The sequence below is a fragment of the Brachyhypopomus gauderio genome, chromosome 2 (assembly GCF_052324685.1).
Source record: "Brachyhypopomus gauderio isolate BG-103 chromosome 2, BGAUD_0.2, whole genome shotgun sequence".
In the NCBI taxonomy this organism is placed as follows: domain Eukaryota; kingdom Metazoa; phylum Chordata; class Actinopteri; order Gymnotiformes; family Hypopomidae; genus Brachyhypopomus; species Brachyhypopomus gauderio.
The window spans coordinates 24,098,868-24,119,815 of record NC_135212.1 but is presented as its reverse complement, the minus strand read 5'-3'; the positions used below and the strand labels follow the sequence as shown (position 1 = coordinate 24,119,815).

The 20,948-nt window shown below is 44.1% G+C and overlaps 1 protein-coding gene across 2 annotated transcripts in view; it reads right to left on the bottom strand.

Annotated features, from left to right (window-relative positions):
- The window catches only part of cttnbp2 (cortactin binding protein 2), a 40,704-nt gene that overhangs the window by 9,776 nt on the left and 9,980 nt on the right, over window positions 1–20,948 (bottom strand). For both annotated transcript variants that reach the window (XM_076992206.1, XM_076992207.1), the window contains exons 4-10: window positions 9,723–9,947; window positions 6,269–7,715; window positions 3,732–3,938; window positions 3,107–3,206; window positions 1,169–1,319; window positions 542–772; window positions 190–307 (exon numbers count right to left, since the gene is read on the bottom strand). In XM_076992206.1, coding sequence (XP_076848321.1) covers window positions 190–307; window positions 542–772; window positions 1,169–1,319; window positions 3,107–3,206; window positions 3,732–3,938; window positions 6,269–7,715; window positions 9,723–9,947 — 2,479 coding nt within the window. The remainder of the gene's footprint in view (window positions 1–189; window positions 308–541; window positions 773–1,168; window positions 1,320–3,106; window positions 3,207–3,731; window positions 3,939–6,268; window positions 7,716–9,722; window positions 9,948–20,948) is intronic.

Genomic DNA, 20,948 nt, shown 5'->3' with positions numbered 1-20,948 from the left:
AAACGGCGAAACGGCAAAGCCCTCTCTGACTCTCTACATGAAAGCCTCTCAGGGCTGGCTCTGTACCGTCGGGTAAACAGGCACCGAGTGAGAGCACGGTGCATCAGAAGAGATTATCGCGTTTCTTTCCCTGCACAAAGGGTTCCTGCAGCGTGCCATGGATGGGAAGGTTCTGCTGTGGTTGCTCACCCAGGTTCTCCAGAAGCTCTTTGCAGTCGTCAGTGGCTACGTCGTGTATGGTGCGGGCACAACTGTCCCTCTTCTCCATGTCCTGTTGGCTGTGGCTACATAAAACCTCCAGGCATTTCTGAAAACGCCCCCCAGTCCCAGAGGGAGAGGCGTGAACATGCAACAGTTCATCCACATTCACCCTTAAATCCTGCATTCCTGCACCATCCTTCACAAGATTTGGAAAAACAAAAGGGTTCTACAATGAAGGGTAACTCAAAAGAAAACTGCGACAGAAAAGACCTTGGGGTGAACTAACGTGCCAGAAGGCAAAACATCACTATCCTCATGTGTTCGTGTGGGTCTTCGTCACCTTGTAGCCCCTGGATGCAGCGATGTGGGCAGCAGTCCATCCATCCTGGTTGGTGTAGTTGAGAAGGTGGCGTGTGATGGGCGTGCAGGTTTGCGGGCGGCGGGGGTCTGGGACACCCGGGCCGCCTGCTGTTCCGCCCGTCCCAGGCCCAGGAGACGGGTGGTACAGCAGGTGTTTGAGGGCACCGACGTGGCCCAAACTCACCGCGGCATGAAGAGCAGTGCAGTTGTCCTGGAAGCAAACGACCCGGTGATGAGCGCCGCGTTACGGTAAACAGAGACCCGAATAAAATAAACACCCAAAGGAGGAAGAGACATTTAGTTGAAGACATAGAAAGGAGACTTTTGTTGTTAATGCTCATTGTAATGGGAAAGTGCATATAATGAACATGCAGAGACTGCATCAAGTGCATAATTAGGCGGGACTAAAATAGAAAGCAGAAGGACACTGAGCTCCACAATGCAGCACACAGCCAATCACAATCCCTCGTTCACTCACTGTTACCACAGAAACAGGCTGAGAGAGACTATCATTCCCAGTACATGTGCATGTAATGCCAGTGATGTCTAACACACAGTTTCTCTGTGTGTGCATGTGTGTGCGTGAGTGTGTGTGTGTAAGACTCACAGCAGTGATGTGCGAGTGATCCGCTCCAGCGTCGAGCAACACTCTCACACACTCCGTGCTGCCGTGCTCACAGGCCAGGAAGAGGGGAGTCCGCCCTGCTGTACACTCGCGGTCCACCTCCGCACCGCGGCCCAGCAGAGAACGCACACACCTGAAACACACTCCGGTCACTCAGTGAGGCAAAGCCCTAGTAAGTAAGTAAGTAAAATACATTTATATAGCACTTTTCACAGGCACAAGCCACAAAGTGCTTTACAACGGAAAATAAAATAAAATAAATCAAAGACACAAAAACACACACTATAAAACAGAAATAAAATACAGTGTACAAGGTCAACGGCTGCAACCTCCACCACTAACTAAACGCCTGCGTAAAAAGGAAAGTCTTTAGCTGTTTTTTAAAAGTATCTACAGTGTCAGCTGATCTTAAATGTGGAGGAAGTGTGTTCCACAGTTTTGGAGCAACCACCTTAAATGCTCGGTCTCCACGAGTCTTTAGACATGAGCGTGGCACAGACAGTAAACTCAGGTTGTTTGACCTGAGTAATCGTGATGAAGTGTAGGGGTGGAGCAGGTCAGCGACATACACAGGAGCTGTGTTGTGTAGTGCTCTGTATGTTAAAGTTAAAATCTTGAACTGGATCCTGAATTCTACAGGAAGCCAGTGTAAGGATTTTAAAATGGGTGTTATGTGAGACCATCTGTTTGACTTGGTCAGTAACCTCGCTGCAGCGTTTTGAATTATCTGTAAACGTCCACGAGCTGATACACTGAGAGATGAAAACAAGGCATTACAGTAGTCTATGCGAGATGAAATAAACGCATGGATCAGCATCTCCAGATCTGCTGTTGAAACCATAGATCTCAGTTTACTGATATTTCTCAAGTGGAAGAAACAGGATTACCCCCTAGGCCAGGGGTAATCAATTAAATCTTTCCGCGGTCCATTTTTGGCAGATAGCTCAGACCTTAGGTCCGGGTCCGCGGTGGCGAACGAAAGTTGTTGAGCGGGGGGGGCGTAACACTCAAATGGGTGGTGAACGTAACACTCGTCTTTAAAATATAGTCTCCCGTTAAAATTTTTTTGGCATTTGGGTCCGTATCCAGTTAATCAGGAATGTGATTGGGTCCGGACAGGACGGCGTTCGGGACCGCGGTCCGCCATTTGGTGATACCTGCCCTAGGCTGTGTTCGAAATAGTCTACTACATACTACTGGCGTACTGATCGAGCCCCAAATCATGTCGTATGCAGTATGTGACCAAAATGAAAATTTCCAGTACGCGAAACATACCCGGATGACCTACTACTTCCGCAAAATATTCATGCAACGCTACGTTCACGTGACCCCGTAGTGTGCTTTGCTTTTGTCGCATACTGGAAACTGTACTGCATACTACTACGAGGACCAGTATGCAGTATCCAGTATATACTGAGTCCAGTATGCAGTATCCAGTATGTAGTAGTCTATTTCGAACACAGCCCTAGTCAACGCAGTGTCGCTTCTGAATGACAATAAGGTAGGATCTGATTGGTTGAGGATAGCAGGCACAAGATCCCCATTGGCTGATCACATATGTAGGCCTATATATATCATGTCCATATACTGTGTGGAGAATAAGCTTGAGTTTGATTAGAAACAGTTCGTGCCCTAACCTAGAAATAAAGACTAGGGTGACACAAACACAAACACAAACACTAACACTAACAGCACATGGCTTACAGTACATGAGGCAAAACAACAATTCCATATGTGAAGCCTCTGGATAATCACACTGTTCAGCCCTTTCAGCCTTTCACATGGTCAAGCCCTTGCCAAGTGTCAAACAGCACGTCAGATTCAGACTTTTGGACAATAATTCTCTCAGAGGGAAAACCATCTTTTACCAGCAACAGCAGCAAGGAGGACAGATGCCAAAGGCGGCGTGTGAAGGCTCACCCGTGATGGCCGCCCATGGCAGCCATGTGTAAGGCCGTCAGTCCGTTTATATCAGGAGCATCAGGACACGCCCCCAACGTCAGCAGCAGGTTCAAGCATTCTATGAGACATACACAACTATCATGCAGACTTCCAGTTAAAAGTGTGGGTACACCTCCTTCCTCAAAATGAAAACATTCATTTTGACAAAGCAATGTCTCGGGTAAAAAAATAAATATTTAAATCACCACTAAAATGCTTTAAAAAGCCACGAACAAAATAAAACGAGTCTTACACAGAAAACGAGTCTCTATTACGGACTCTAACTACTCATATAAATGCCTCAGAAATGTAGATCACAGAATAGTTTGTTTTAACAATTTGAAACGGAAAGAACTGCGAGATCATTATTGTGCTAAAAACCCAGTCTTCATCCAGAAGAAAGCACTGATAAGACAAAGCTGAGAGTTGCCCAATATCAGTAAATATATAAATATATAATTGTGGGCTTCTAATTAATTTACATACAACGTGTTCCATTAGCCCACTGAGAAGACTGTGGAGGTTTTGACAGAACAAGTGAAGCTGAATGCAAGACCTCCAGCTACAGACGTCAGTCCACGTTTTGCTTCACCGCAGCATGTACCTGTGTGTCCATTTCGAGCAGCAGAAAACAAGGCAGAGGTCAGGTCTTGGTGGAGGTGACTAATATCCATTGGTGGATCTTGATTAAGCAGCATAGACAATAAAGTGACATTTCCCTGGGAAGCAGCTTGGAGCAGTAGGGTGTGCCCGTCGTCCAGGGGGACGGGGTCACCACTGGCCAGAGGAGGGTCTACGGTGGAACGCCAGCCTACGGATCGGGGAGAGCAGGAGTTAACCACACGGGAGAGTGACTAGAGGTCACGCCACAACGCACAAGTTAAACACCACTATGGATCAAGAATCATGTGCAAATCTGTGTATCTTAAAGTGTACAGTTAACTAGTGTTTGACGTGATCATTGTGAGGCTCGTTTTGGTATGACAGCAGATATCTTAGACCAGACAAGGAACTCATTAAACAGCTTTCAGGACAGATCAGCATCAGAGGAAATCTCGGAAACTGGACAAAACTCAAAATGAATGAAGAAGGAGTGTAAGGCTGTTTCAATCAGGTTATGCAATACAAATCATGTCAGTCACACCAAATTGCACAGACCTTCAAACCAAACCTATTAAAGTCATCTCAATTGGGCAACACAGTACTCTGGCACTAGAAGCAAAGGCACAGCTAAAATATGTTGAGGCACGAAATGCTTTAAGGAAGTAAGTAATACAAGTAGGCAAAACTAGACCTGAACAAGCTTGCTGCAGCACTATGGACACAGATACCTCAGGCAGTAATAGTTTCTCTGAATGTATGGGGAGTGCATTTAGCATCATCTTCTCTAGGGAGATGAGTTTTTTTTTATTTGTTAGTGAAATACTGCTGGACAGACACAAAGAGCTGAAGGAGAGTGCACGAGAGAGGCAAGGAGAGTGCACGAGAGGGAGGGAGAGAGAGAATATCCAGAATGCTTGTGACAGCAACACTATGGTGGAGAAGGCACTAAAAGTGCCAGTTCTCAGCGTTTCCGAGACATTAGCGATGACGGGTAGCTAGCGCTGTCTGGTCTCTCAGCTAGAGCTGTGCGCTGGATTAGTCTCTAGTGACAAAAAAGTAGTGAGAGTGGAATAGTTGGCTGGTGTTTAAATAGGCCTGTCTGTGTACCCACAGAGCCTTTTGTGAGGCCTACAGAGACAGGATGGCATTTATAGGAAGTGAGACAGTGAACTTGAAGGGTTTAGCAGAAAAATTGTGTTTGGATTTTTCACATGCATGGATTACTGAGCTGTGGTTTTAACACCTAATACATCAATGCACTGTGCAGTAATATATACATTTTCAACAAATAAATTAAAATGCTAAAATGCTAGATTTTTTTGAGTATTGGGCTTCCAAATATTTTAGGTTACTGGGCAAAACTTCTGTGATTGCTAAATGTAGGAGAACAACTTTGATAATAATCACTAAAGCTGATGACAAAATGTCACTAAAGCTGATGAAGAAACACTCACTAAAGCTGATGACAAAACACTCACTAAAGCTGATGAAACACTCACTAAAGCTGATGACAAAACACTCACTAAAGCTGATGACGAAACACTCACTAAAGCTGATGAAGAAACACTCACTAAAGCTGATGATGAAACACTCACTAAAGCTGATGACAAAACACTCACTAAAGCTGATGACAAAACACTCACTAAAGCTGATGACGAAACACTCACTAAAGCTGATGATGAAACACTCACTAAAGCTGATGATGAAACACTCACTAAAGCTGATGATGAAACACTCACTAAAGCTGAACCCATTGACACCATCAAAGCCGTTTTTCAGGACACACAGGTGAAAACCACAGCAGTCACAATGAAAGCCACCAGACTGACCTAACAAACATCATTAATGTTTTAGTGCATTCATCTCATAATGAAAGAACCAAGATATTAAAGCTGGGGGAGCACATGTAGACAGCTGTGTGCGGAGGTCAGTCATGCAGGGGCAGGACATCTCCTTTTCAGAGAATACACCAAGATTTAGGGAGTCATTAAGACCATCCAGAGATTATTGAAAAGGGTGGGCATGTGGGCAGGGATGAGCAAGAGGTACCGCAGGTCAGAGGTCGCGCATACACAAGCAGGGGCATGCAGAAGGAGGTTGAAGGTGAAAGTGGAGGGAAGACATGGACAGAGCAGCCTCTGGCATCAGCTTCAGAGTGGAGTGGTTACGGGGAAGAGTCTCCTCAAGGCCCTGCTGTTCACGTGGGGCTACAACTACAACCCCAGAGCCATTCTCAACTTTTGTTTTAGTTTAGGAGGAACTAACAAATGCGTGTTTGATCGCAAATACCTAATAAAATATATATATATATATATATATATATATATATATATATATATATATATATATATATATATATATATATATATATATATATATATATAATTAGGCAGGTAGCGATATTTATAATATAGGCATGATGCTTTCTCTCTAGGGCTTTACCAGTCTAAAGCATCTATGGATGGGGCTCCCACTGAGTACATAGACAGAGAAAGAGAGCAGAGGCACTGACAGTGAGGTAGTTGAACACCCGTTTACCTGATGCTGCTGCCAGGGGCCTGCTATGGGATGGAACACTAGCAGGGTTTACAGACGGGCTACTGACAATGGTAGCAATGGCGGACGCGGTGGTGGTGACAGAGGGACAATCCACGCATGCTGCCGCCGGCTGCGACGCCCGCCGCCTGCCAGCGCTTGGTGCACCCACCTGAGACGCAGTCAAGGCTGGGACCACACCCCCTAGGTCCAGGGCAGGCTTGGGAGGGAGCTGGGGGGTGGCGGCTGACTTGGCAGGCCCCGCCCCCAGTCCAACCCCCGGGGACCTGCTGGCCTCGCCCACTACTTTGATTGGCGGGTGAGGAGGGGACGGCGTCTGAGACAGTCCGGGTTTTTTTGGCGGGATGGGAGGTGGGTTGCCCCGGTCGATGCGTGCCACAGTGGGTGACTTGATGCCAATCTGCGGATGGCCCAAGCGTCCAGCAAAGGGTCCGCCCTCTGAAGTGGAGTGGGACAGGCCAGGCCGGAGGGTTGCAGGGGGGCCCCCTGCTGGTGGGCTGGTGAATCGCGATAGGACCTGTGTGACTGTGTGACGTGCCTGCTGCTTTGCGGCATAGTTGTCTCGGTTAGTGGGAGACAGGTCCCGTGGCGGCGGGCTCTGGTTGGCCATGCCGTTTTGGTCCTGCTCGGAAGCCGAGGGCTGGAATTTGTAGCGGGCCGCCTGGACACGGGGACTCACCCCCGTAGGTAGGGTACCAGCAGTGCCAGGTGAGTGTAAACCATGAGCTGGGTTTGGCACCACCTGCCCCTCCCCTCCATTCTCGGCCTGAGAACTCCCATGATGCATCCCCCTCCCAGCATTGGGGGTCTTGGGTAGGTTCATGCTAGTGTAGTTGGCACCTGTGGGTTTGACTGGGATGGTAAGTGGCGCCTTCTTGGGCACCTCGTGTTCAGGCAGCAGGTCTGTCTGGGAGGCAGTCGCCCTGCAGCTGACCGCCTCTGTACCCACGGCCACCGACGCCGTGTTCTTGGGTTTGACCGGCGCGGGGGCCGCCACCGGGGGCAGCGGCGGGGCGTCCTTCCCCCGCTCTGTCCTGAGCTGCTCCACCTGCCGGCGGAGGCCGTCGGTCTCGGCGCGCAGCTCTGCGGCCCGGCTCTCCTCGCGGCTCAGCCGGGCTCGCAGCTGCTCGCGCTCCGTGTCGAACTCGGCGAGCTGCTTCTCCATCTCCGCCTCCATCTGCTGGCTGCGCCGCCGCTCGCCGGCCAGCTCCTCCTCCAGGCGGTCGGAGGAACGGCCCTCCTGCTCGGAGCGCGACGAGAGCTCCTCGAAGCGCTGGCTCTCCTCGACCACGCGCGACGCCAGCTGCTTGCACTCGCGCACCAGCATCATCACCACGTGCTTGTTCTTCTCGCGCTCGTCCTTCAGCTGCGCCGACAACTTGCGGTGCTCCTGCTCCAGACTCTGCAGCTGTAGCTTCTCCATCTCCAGCTACACACAGTAGCACAGCACACCGTCACACAGTTGCACTTAAAAACTAGCCTATAAGCATTAACAGCTAACGGCTAACAATTCAACTTGCCTGCATGCCATAGTTTGCTAACCTTCCCTCAGACATGCATACACAAAACAGCACACACGTTCTACAACTGTAGACAATAATAACCATCTCATCCGGTTTCATCGTGTGATGTCATGGGACGTGATTTGGTTCTTAAACATGGCTTGGGTTTTAATTGTCACCTGTATAATAACTGGCTTAAATGTGTCTCAGACAGAGATGAGGTTTGAGATCAGAGACGCACGAATGATAGTTGATTGGGTATTTCATGTAAAGTGGGCATCAAGACAAGACACAAACTGCTGACATTTAAATGACTACATTTAATTATACCCTCAGAAAAGTTTGGTAAAAAAACAAGTGGGTGATGACATATAAAGAAGCTCTATGGTGCTGAAGTTCAATTCAACTCTATGGAGTTGAATTGTCTGCTTTAAAACACAAATAGAACAACAGTCCTGGAGGTAAATATGTCTACTAAAAAGTCAGAATAACAAAATAAGTCAGAAAAGTGACAGAACCATTAAAGACATTATGGCTGCCAGTCGACAGTATGCTTCATGGTTCATTAGACGACTTCATCCTACATCTATTAGTTATGGCAGCCATGGCCACGGCTCTAATGAATCTAAAGATGGCACAGGCCTGCTGAATGACTGGCACGAGAGCTCTCTGCTCCTCCGTTCATGAATATTTAAACACTTTCCCAGGACAAATGTGACAATGAACAAAAACCGTTTCAGTAGACAAGAAAAAAATTACATAAGCAGATGATTATAATCCAAAGTGGTGGTCTTAGCAAAGCAACTCCACTACAACGAGGGTCATTAAATTCATATCATTCACTGAAGTGACTGATGAAAGTGCACAACACAGTTAACCAGCTATGAAACTAGAGAACCGTCACCATAACAACCAAGTGTGAATGTTTATTCTTGGAAGAGAGGGAGTGTGGTCTCAGTTTCATAGACAAGGCGGGCATTAAAGCTAAAATGACATATGCAAATGGGAAGGATTTCTGTGTCTGGTAAAATCAGCACTCGGGACAACATGGCCACTCTGATTGGATGATCACTCATAAAGCCAAAGGGAGGATTTGTCGTCTTTGATGGCTGGGCAAAAACATTATATGGTCCACAAATTTTCACAGTGGTGATATGTGACAATGTTTAGCAATATTAGCTAATAAATCAGTGCTGTTCATTGGGCTATAAGCAGTGGTGCCACTGTGCCATATTATTTTGAAATAAAGTTAAGAATACACTCAGCTGTTTGTTACTATGCAGTTTTAATATGATAGCATCACATCACTGTTTGTTGTTTACTAAATTTCTATTATTGTTTTTTTATGAAAAAAATGGTCAGTTTCTACAAGCGCATGATCCACCAAGAAAAGGGTATTGTGACATAGTTATGATATAACGAACATATCATTATATTGCCAAACCCCTAGGGCTGAGGTGTGTGTGTGTGTGTGTGTGTGTGTGTGTGTGTGTGTGTGTGTGTGTGTGTGTGTGTGTGTGTGTGCGGCCAACTGCTGGACCTTGCAGCTCATATTAAATTGTGTGTGAGCAGGTGGTGTGAGAATGGATGTGTTAGACATGCGGGCTCCCAAGAAACGGGCTCCCACTAACGCCTCCGTTCTGGTCACGATTACACACTTACCTGCACTGCGTTTGCCACTTCAGCACCGAGAATTGAAAGTGTGTTTGTCTAGGCCACAAACTGTCGCACATTTCTATTATCATGAACAAATGCTAAGTTTCAAATAACAAGTAAAAAATGTACACAAACATGATGTATACATGATGTACACAAACATCACACACAAACACACACACACACACACACACACACACACACACATCCTCTGCCCTACCAACAAACATGAGGTTTTCTCTGTGTGAGTCTTTCCCCTGTGTTTGTAGGTGTCTCACCCTCTTTTGCCTGCTCTCTGCTGCAGCCAGTTGGGAGGACATTCTCTCCTGCATCTTACGGCAGTGCGCCATAACGGCCTCCAGCACGCTGATGGGGCTGGAGCTGAGGGGCCGGTGCTCCTTCTGGCCCGGGCCTGACTCACAGTCCCTCTGCAGGGCCAGGAATGGGTCGGTCAGGCTGAAATGCCCGTAGCGCTCTTGCAGGAACACGTCTTTCCGTCGAGCCTGCAGGGGGAGACAGAGCAGTCAGTACACAAGTCAGTACCAGTACCAGTCAGTACACCCACACACAGAGCTGGTTATCACTTCTCCAGAAGGGATCCATTAAGACCACTGTCTAGTTAGACTCTGTGTTAAGACCAGCTGGTCTGCATAGTAGGAATGACGAAAGGTTTGCTCTCCATCTCGGCCCACACTGACCCATGATTCATTGCAGCCTCTCACCAATTTCCCCCTTTCAATCTAATGGCTAATTTCAGCATAAATTTGACTGTATTTCAAAATGTAAAAAGAATGCACAACTTTACCAAAGTCTGAACAGGGGGAATAACCCAAACCCAAACATGACATACCTACAGCCTGGCTTTCCATCATGGCTTTGCACAATATTCTTTATCATCATAAACTTGTCCTCTACATTACCAATATCACCAAAGAATTTGATACACAGAACTTTCCGAAATTGGGTCGGTGCAGGCAAGACTTTAAGGATGTCTAATATGTCATCACGTCACCTGGCCTAAATGTGCGGACTGTGACTACACAGCGTGACTACACAGAGTGTCCCCCATTGTATTCCGTTATCACACTCAGCATATGCAACAATACAAACAAAATATATTCTACACCTCTTGTCCAGAGTTGGCACAGAAATATGCACCTGGGCTTGCGGTATAACACTTACAGTTTATCGTTTACAGTATAACGCTTGTGGTATAACGCTTACAGTATAACGTGTGCACAGGGACGGACAGAGGCTGGTCTGTTGAGTCTGTCCATATTTAGAGTAGCAAGAAGACTGTGAGTTAGTAGCATCCCTGAGGCTACTGTTCGCTTGGAGCTACTACCGCACCAAAGAAGGAGAAGACCAGCAAGCAAATACACACTCGTGTTTAACTCTAACCTCTATATCGCACACACGCACGCACGCACACACGCACGCACGCACGCACACACACACGCACACACACACGCACGCACGCACGCACGCACACACGCACGCACACACGCACACACACACACACACACACACACGCACACACACACACAGAAATACAGTGCCTCTTTGCCATGGGCACCTACTGCAGATCTATTGGTATGCAGAATGGCCTATACTAAGGCAGATAAGGCATTTAACAGAAGACAGAAATTATTTTGACATTTCACATTTTCTCCCCATAACACAGCTGTCCTATAGTCAATTTTAGTGTCATACAGATAATGGTAGCAGTTTAAACATTTTGAACATTCATGCAAATAATCTTGCCTTTCGCAGTCAACCACAGCACCATCCAGCACTTTTGTAAATCAGATGATTCACATTCTTCCTTCAAGCAAAACGTTTTGATTTTTAAAACTGATTTTGACCAGTTAGCTGATTTGTTAGGCAGACAGAAGTAATATGAAGAAAAACCATACCAGCATTCATCAAACTCTACAAATCGACTCATGTTTGGAACGCCATTAACTCAACATCCTTCAATCTCATATGCAGCAGAATTTGTCACAAATGCGTTACATTCAATGCTTAGCAACATATGACAGATTACACATGATATAAAGATATCTCAGATGGTTTCTGATGATGGCGAGCCAAACAGATTATAATCCACTCACTGGAATCACTCACTGTCACCTCAGAGTCAAAAATAAAATTCAATGAATGCAAAATGAACGGTGAACAATGTGTGACAGTAACTGAGAAAAAAAGTAAAGTGCTGTTACTTTCACCATTAACTGTGAAGGGGCAAGTAAACAGAGACAGACAACGAGAGTCAGGGACAGAGAGACAGATGAGGAGAGACAGAGACAGGGATAGAGACAGACGAAGCGACAGGGACAGAGACAAAGACAGGGAGACGAAGTGAGAGAGAATAAGCCAGTAAGAGAAAAACACAGATGAACAGAATGTAGTGACCGTGTGTCATGTCGTTCAGATTTGAGGCCTCAGAAATGACACTATCTACTGCTGTCTTTCAGAAACCCCTGCTCTAATTACCAGGACTCTGCTCCAATTTCTCCTTCTCTGCATTATCAGTCCAGCACAGAGGTCAGATATCACATTCATCTCATTCTGCAGTTACACACCGTGCTTTCATGCTAACACACTGTGTGATGCCTCTCACAATGACCTGGAATTCAGAGACAGGAAAGGAATCTGTTCCTCAATCAACACAAAGGAGTGTTACTTCCGCCAGTAGCAAACAGTGTATATTTGGTTACAGACAGGTTGAGCAAGGCTTCTCGCTACATGAACCCACACAAATACTACAGCGAAGAAAGCCATTCCATAGCCTTATCTGTCAATGCAAACTAAAAGGTATGCAAAACATATTTTCTACATGATGCATTAGAATGCAAGTTTGAAAAACAACAGAGAGTGGCTGTGGCTATTAACCATTTACAAAACCCCAAAGCTTCATCAGGTTCCTGTTGACAAACAGCTTATGAAGCATGCCACTGCGGTGCTTCTCCGGAACTGATGTGAGGCCCAAACTGGGCAGGAGTACCGGGCCAGCCATACAAGCTGGGCATCCTCTGGGAGTCCACGTTGTCACCGGGACTCCAGCAATGGACTGTATTTACCAGCCAGGCCTTTGTTATTATTAGCACTAACCTTTACAGGCACGCGTTGGCAGGGTGCAAGGTTCAGGCATGCTGTCAGGGAGAAAGGAAGAGTGAAGGGGGGGGGGTCGTCCAGAGACAGAGAAGACAGACTCCCTAGACAGACAGGGAGGACTAGCCCAGCTAATAAACAGCGGTATTTTGCAACTGTAGCAGGCTGCATGCGCCAATCTGTCTGGGGACTCACTTTGAAGTCCATACAAGATGTCATTAAAAGACATATTTTGCACTTCTTGAATTCCTTTGTTGCTAACCAGAACCTTTCATGTGTCAAGTGTTTGGTAACCCATGAAACTAATTGGTTAACTTCTGTTTACGATGCTGCATATAGTTCAGAATGTTTTATTGGTGAAAGGAACAAAGACTTCCTGTAAATAAACATGCATAAACCAATCAGGTTGATGTTTCTGGTAGGTAATTTCTGTTAGTAAATGGTAGTCAGTGACCAAAAGACCAAATATAACCCCATAGACATTTATGATGGCCATGTATGGTTTAGGATACCAAGCTAGTAAATGACTGAATGACAAGTCTAGAAAAATTTCAACAGAAAACAGAAAACACAGCAACTTTGTCTCTCACTCCCAGAGTGAGAAATTTCACTCATGGTTCTCCTTCCAAAGAAACGGTGACTCCATTTAAATGACCAGGAGGTGTGTCTGGATCTACACCATGGGTGTTGAGAGAAACACTCTTAGAGCTTGTGTAGAGGACTGAACAGTCCATCCATGGACCCCCCCCCCCCCCCAATATATCTGCTCCTGCTACATTAGAAGTGCTCTGGCATTTCACTTGGACTGGAAAAGGTTAAGCCATGAGTAAGGCTTTTGTGCAGAAGTGAGTGTTTTTTGTGTTTTTCTGTGTGTGTGACTGTGTGTCTCCGGGCTCTCACAAGGAGCCTTTCAATTAGATCGACACAGAGCTCGCTTTGTGGGCCAAGGACTTCCGCAGTGCATGTCTGTTAACCCAAATTTGAGGTCACTGAATCCATCAAGCTGACAAAAAGAAGAGGGCTGGAATATAGATCGGTTAGAAGAGGACACTTAAGAGCACACTTAAGATCACTGTCAGTGCTCATTATTAAAGGGTACAAGAAAATATATATGAAACCCAGTGGCACTGTGCAATTATTAATTTACACTCCTTATCTTGAAATGTAACCATTTTTAACATAGCACTTATTTAACTGTAAAAAGGACCATTTACTGAAGACAACAGATTTCCATTAAGCAACCCTAGAATATGTTGATGAGTTACAGTCAGAAAGAGACAAGTGAAGAAAAGAAAACAGAAAACAAGAAATATAGGCCAAAGGAGTTGGAAGTGAATGGGTAGCTAGGATGGGGGGGAGGTGCCCTGAGGGGAAAGAGGAGAGGCTTCATCCTAGGGAGTCCCACAAAGTCCTTAAAGACCCCTCCAAGAAAATCCCACTACAGCAGTTACCTTGTGCTACCATCACCCTCCATCGAAATCCCCATCTCGGGCACGGATCTGATGGCCATGACCTGCCCTGTTAGCACAGAAATGAACCAAAATCAGAAGTGTGCAAGCATAGCCAATTTCTGCTGCTAAAGCTTAAGGTTATGCTTGGAAACCTTGGACGGGTAGCTGATGATGAGTTATCTGTCAGATTGCATGTCAATAAAATGGCATGAAATAAAATAAAGAGTTCTGCTTAGAGTGGCTTGGGTGGTGGAAGAATGGAAACAAAATGACAGAAATAAAAAGCAAACAATTTAGGCCAATGTAAGGCAGGCAGTCTAGACTAAAAACAACAAAATACAACACACGTAGGATGCACATGCACACGCCCCCATTACTTTTCTAAATTCTGCAACTCATGTTGAATTTTTTAAAACCATTTGAAAACATCAGACAGGAATGTTTCACGAATGCAAATGAATGACAATCACGACATCTGACAGTAAAACTAGTGAGTCACGTCCCTCAACCCTCCATCTCTTCCATCTGCAAGGATGCCAGTGTACAGGCCACATGAAGCTAACATTCAAAAAGGCCCCCCGCTAGCAGCGCTTACATAAACAGGCCATGGCGGCCGGTTCACGGGCATCTGCAACAAGCAGCTCGACTCCGTGAGGAACAGAAGACACCGCATTAGGCCTGCGCGATATACCGAAAACGTGCAAGGTGCGATAAAAACATCCAGCGCTACGACGATGCGACTTGCGATAAAATGAACAAACAGTGTTCCCTATTAGGGGTGTGTTTAAAAAATCGATTTTTCCATTCAAGTCAATCTTCATTTGAATGATTCGATATCGATTTATTAAACCTGAGATCGATCTTTAGAATTGGCTAATTTTCCCCGCATATGCGTACCGTTTTAACGTCTCGCGTTTTATATCGGGTGACGTGCTTTAATTCAACCTTGTTTAGGTGTATGAACCCTGCAAACATGACTTTCTTCATTGCGCTGAAGCGCGGTGCGCGCAAAGTTAAAAAATTCGAGAGGTGCACGACCTCGCGAAGTGACAGGGCACTGACGGAGCCACAGCGATTATGTAGTTTTCGGTGCGCGGACCCTCACGCCGGTCGCGACGCGTCAAGTATAAAGCTGTGAAGTTTTCTCAACAGCTGGCAATATTGTAACTGCACAAAGGATCTGTCTCACTCCTTAACATGTTGATCAGCTCATTTTCTTGTAGAAAAATTTGACAATGTCCAAGATGTCAGAAAGCAGTCATGAATAAATCTTAGTTTTTGGACCTTAATGTTTACAATATTCAGAACTATGTTCATAAATGTTTTTGTTACATGTAAAAAAAAAAACTTAATTTGCACTTTAAGGGGCTGTTTGAGTGTTCCTTGTATCATTACAACATTTCACAATCAAACTACACTTTTTATTGTAACTGAAATTTCCCTACAAGAATCGATATTGAATCGGATTGAAGCGAATCGAAAATCGAATTGAATCGGGACCTTGTGAATCGGAATTGAATCAAACTGGGAAATCAGTGGTGACACCCACCCCTATTCCCTATAAAATCTATTCTTCTAGAATAGATATGGGCGTATAACGAGCATGAGTTAAAAAGAGGAAGCAAACGGGAGTATCCAACTGAAAAGTTTAATCAAACGAATTAAATTTAACATAAACGTGCACTAACGAGCAGTTTTGCGAATAACGGCGTTAGGTAACGGCGTAATTTTGTCAGTAACGGGATAATGTAATTAATTACTTTTCCTGTCGTTACAACGCCGTTGATGTTACTGGTCATTAAAAATGGTGCGTTAATATTGATATACTAACAGTAATCCGAGCGGACAGGCTAGTGAGGAGTAACAGATCTCGATAGGTCACAGTTCTCGGTGTAACACCTGTTTAACTTAACAAGTCAGTAAGCGATTGGCTAAGGCAGCGTTATGGTAGCCAATCAGAGCCAGTGTTTTTACACGCGTGCGAAGCGCACCAGTGACACATGACACAAACGGAGAAGAGGTAGAAATGGCGAGTCAGGAGCAAGCCGAAGAAAAATTTGCATTTTCAAGGTGGCGATATAAACATTATTTAAGAAAATACTTGAAGTTCCTGAATGTCTACCAGACTGGGTATTTGATTTATTTATTTAAGAATAGAGGTTTTATTGTTAAGTTTACTTCTGTTGTGAACAAACCAGTTGTCTCAGGTTGAGAGAATTATATTAAATTTGATAGATGTAAACGCACTTTATATAGTGTAACTGTTTACTTTTGCTTTTTTTAAATCCTGCACTGGTCTGTTGATGTTGATATCAAAAGTTTAACACCTTTCTGATCTACTCATTTCAACTGACTGTGAAAACTGCTTTTTCAAAAAATCCTTATTCATTGGCATATAACTTTTTTTTACTGTAACGCAAATAGTTACTTTGCCTGGTAACGAGTTACTTTTATTATTGAGTAATTCAGTTACTATCTCAGTTACTTTTTTGAACAAGTAGTGAGTAACTATAAGTAATTACTTTACGTTGGGAAGTAACATTCCCAACACTGCTAACGAGAACAGCAGAATGCCAACGTAGACACGACAACGGTCACGAAAACAAAAAAAGTGTCATAAGGAGGAAAACATAAACCACGGAAGGTGCAGAAACAGCTTGCGATACGACTGGCCAGAGTGTGAACGTTTCATAGCTCAAATAATAATAAAAAATATTTACACGTGCCATGCACAATTGCAGAGTTGTATAGTAACGAAGTAGAACTACTTCACTACTCTACTTAAGTACTAAAATGCTGTATCTGTACTTTACTGGAGTATTATTTTTTTCTCCTACTTCCACTTTTACTTCACTACATATTTTCCATCAGTTTAATACTTTTACTCCGATACATTTTTTATGTGCTGTATAGTTACTCGTTACAATTATAAACATGTTAGCTGGCGCTGTCACCGGGTCAAGCGATCAGGCTGTCTTATGAGAAAACTGCGCATGCTCCGGTCGCGTCTCGTTTACTCTACTGCTGCCTTTGCTGAACACTTGATCTTCGTAATCTAGGTTCACTTGACACGTCGTGACTGCCGCAAGGGTCCGCGCGGCAAAAATGACGCAATCGCGGTGGCTCCAACAATGCACGTTGGCCACGCGCGGTTGCATCGCGAGGTCGTGCGCCTCTCGATTTTTGTTTGTGCGAAGTTACAAGGTGGAATTCATGCACTTGTACGGCACTTTGAAGGTCAATTCCAGTATTTTCCAGCACCTTCAGCTTGATTTACATATTAATACAAATACACATATATTCGAAATTATTCCAAATAATTCGCTTTTTAGTCTATCTCATTAAAAGAGATGGTTCCGTGTTTGGTAACAGCAGAAGAGCACAGTAAGCACTAGTTAGGTTAGATATCTTAGCTAACTAACCTAATTATGTTCATGGCGTGCTGCAGAATTCACTTAACATTAGCTGGCAATAAAGGCGACGTGCTGACTAATCATGTGTCTATTTTTATAGTGTAGTGTTTTTATAGGGTAAGGGCATTTATTGAGGGTAAACGCAGGGCAGTAGGCTCACCCTTAGAATCCGACGGACGGATTTTACGTCCAAAATACACCTTGTTTTCTCAGCTAAATGAAGGCGAATTTGTACTTCTGCGTCAAACCTACGACGTAGCGGGACATAGGTTATCTGTTTTTTGTGTACGAAGTGTTAACCCCAGTTTTTTAAGTACATACAGATCTTTGTGTGATCTTTGACATCTTTGATTTGTAAGTGATATATAAAAACAATTGATAATCAAACTTTGATGGCTTTCTTTGTACTTCTACTTAAGTAAAGTTTTTAAAGAACACTTCAACTTCTACTCAAGTCAATTTTTTGATAGAGTACTTGTACTTTTACTCAAGTATGGGTCTCGAATACTTTATACAACACTGCACAATTGTTTGCATCGCCACATCTTTTTGTCATGCTTGTTCATATCGAGATGTTGGTTAAAATACAATTTATCGGTGAGGAGGACTACACATCCTGTCTAAAGAATGGTTCCAGCTGCACCATGCCGAGTTTAACTGGAAGACTACATACAGAGTGTTATCACGGCTCCGCGAACAGGAAAAGCAACCCCTTCGTGCTATAACAACATTAATCTTTGACAAGTGCCTGCTAAGTATACCTCAGGAGTTTGTGAAGCCGACTGACTCATTTACACACAAACTCGAGGCTGTGTCTCCACGGACGTGTGTGTGTGACAGCAGCTGAATTCTCCTCATCATATTAGCTTCTGTGAAAAGGAGAATTGTAACAACCAAGGACATCATGAGAATGTCTTACCCACCATGGAGCTATACCCATTTTTTTGCTTTGTTTTGTTTGTAGAACTTTAGAGGAATACAGTAAGGGGGACCTCCCAAAGGGGTCCATAAAGACCTATCTATATCTATCTGCCTTAATCAAAATAGCCACTTTTCCACAGAGGATTTGATAGGCATATAATTCTAGAACAAATACATATATCTTTAAAATATTCAGCAGTTCTAAGCTTGAGGGTATTTTCTTCCATTAAGTCTTAGGAACTAGACTTGAAAAGGTTTTTGAGCATTTCCTGCATCAGAGCGACAGGCACTGCTGCAAGGCTAAAATTGGCCTGAGCTAATGATGCTAGTGGCCTATTTTAATGGCCCTCTCAAATGAACTACATTTCAGCGTGGGACACCAGTCCACTAAAAACATCCCGCACACACTGTGTTGGATATTCACACGCCAACACACGCATGCACACAGTATAAGCAACTTCAGTCTTGGTTGCACAACAACAACAAAAAAAGGTTTAGCCAAGGCCCTTCATAAATCCACTTTAATTTCACTAAACCCCACATTCTTGTTTAAATCCATTTCAAGCCTCATGGTTGCCTCAAGTTCACTTGACTCTACAGACCATCTTTGCAACAGCAGAGATGCTGTGCACTCCCATGAGCACACTAGCGTGTCTAATGTGACACTCCACTCCCTCAGCAGCAGGGTGAATGAAAGAATGGTGAGAGTAACATGGAGTTTCCACTATTCCATCTATCGCTTCTACTGTAAAATACCTACTAGCAAGCAAATGTACAATTCTTCTTGTGACACTCCAAGTACTAATATTCCCAACCACTAATTTTTAATCACTGTTTCAATAAAAACCTCATCATGCCTGCATCAACCTGAACAGCACAAGTGTTTGATGTCCTCAAAGATCATGCACATTTCAGCCACAGTTGCAACTGAGAACAGCTTAGCTCCTTGATGAATATGGCAGCTTTTGATTATGCAGAACTGTAAAATGCTTGATATTATTTTTAAACATGCAACTGACTGGGTTGAAGACTCTGCTAAAATGTGAAAGTAGTCTCAGTTCCCCATTTAACTAAGCACATGCTCGTTTAACTTTCCAGCCCCGTGGCTAATACCACACATCTCTTGGTTATTAGCCAGGATAGCAGACATCATAAAATGTTTAAAGTCATAACAGTGATTTTACTGCATGACTCAGGTGGGACACTGTTGTCCCGTCCCGTTTTCTTACAATGCAAAGGTCACCAGTGCTACGCAGAATGAGCTCAGGTCTGCTGCTGTGTTCCATGTGCTAAAACCCATGTCAGAGGAGCTTGAAATAGCATGACTCTATTAAAAGCCCAGAGAAGAAAACAAGTCTGCAAATAACAGAGAGGCAATTGAAACACAAGCAGAGGTCCAGGACAGATGTGGAAAGAGGCCGTCGATAATGCAAGCTCCGCATTAGCGGCAACCCCACTCTTGCCTTCAATGACATTTAACTGAACTAGGGTCTGCAAATGGTTTGGACTCCTTTGCTAGCTTTGAGGAGTTAAAGGTGAAATTGTATCAATTGGGCTTCATTTCTATCTGCCAAACTAGAGCAAGCTACATTACAAAGAATCTTCTTCTTCTTGGTCTCCTCAACCTCTGACCATATTTTTTTGTGTTAAATTTTACTTTTAATTTTTTTTATTCATGGAGTTGATAAGCTGCCAGGTAACTGAAGCTCCATTTCCCTGATGAAAAGGGGGACTCAACTATGCTCTTCACATACATCCAACGACCACCTCTAAACCAGGAAGAATTTTGGCAGTATTTGACACCATCTCAGTTGTCAAATGTCATCATTAGACTGTGGAACGTAATGATGAGAACATGAGATGAGAAGGTTGACAAACTGCTGGATATACTGATACTGATGTGAAATATGATTAATTATGGTTATTTAGACAATTTCAGTGAATATATGAACAGCAGCACATTCAGAACCTGGAAACCTGTTTGTTTTCACTCTTGTTATATTTATTTAAATTAATTGTGGAAATGATTATAGTGCAAAGTTCATTAGTGCAAGCTTTACTATATACCCCTGCAGCTCAAACAACCAACAGACAAACCTCAAAACAAACACAACAGCCAGTACCTCTACCTAAAGGTTTAAGGCACTGACGTTGCTTCTCTCATATGGTAGCATGGGAGGAAAGTGTGCAGAAAGCCATTATTATTTAACAAGTGCAAAATGCTTAACCATTGTAAATGACACCATATCTATAGCCTCGCTGTATGTGATATTGTCACGTATGTCTTCATGGCAAAATGAGCCCAATCCACAGTGTCATGCTTTCAAAGATTTGAGATTGTCGTTTTACATGTGGAGGTGCAAGTCATGATGAGGGATGGATCTAATTAGGCTTTCAGACATCCGGGATCCAGCTGCAGCCCCAGTCATTAAGCTCCTGGATGGGCAAAGCAAGCCCTGGCTGGCTGGAGGTAGACCATTTTCAAAATAAGAGGTACCATAGTTGGGCATAAAATATAATAAAATACAAATATAAAACCATAAAATTACATATTAGGTTTAACAGTTGACAGCTTTAAATTACACTTGTATTATATTTTGTCTGT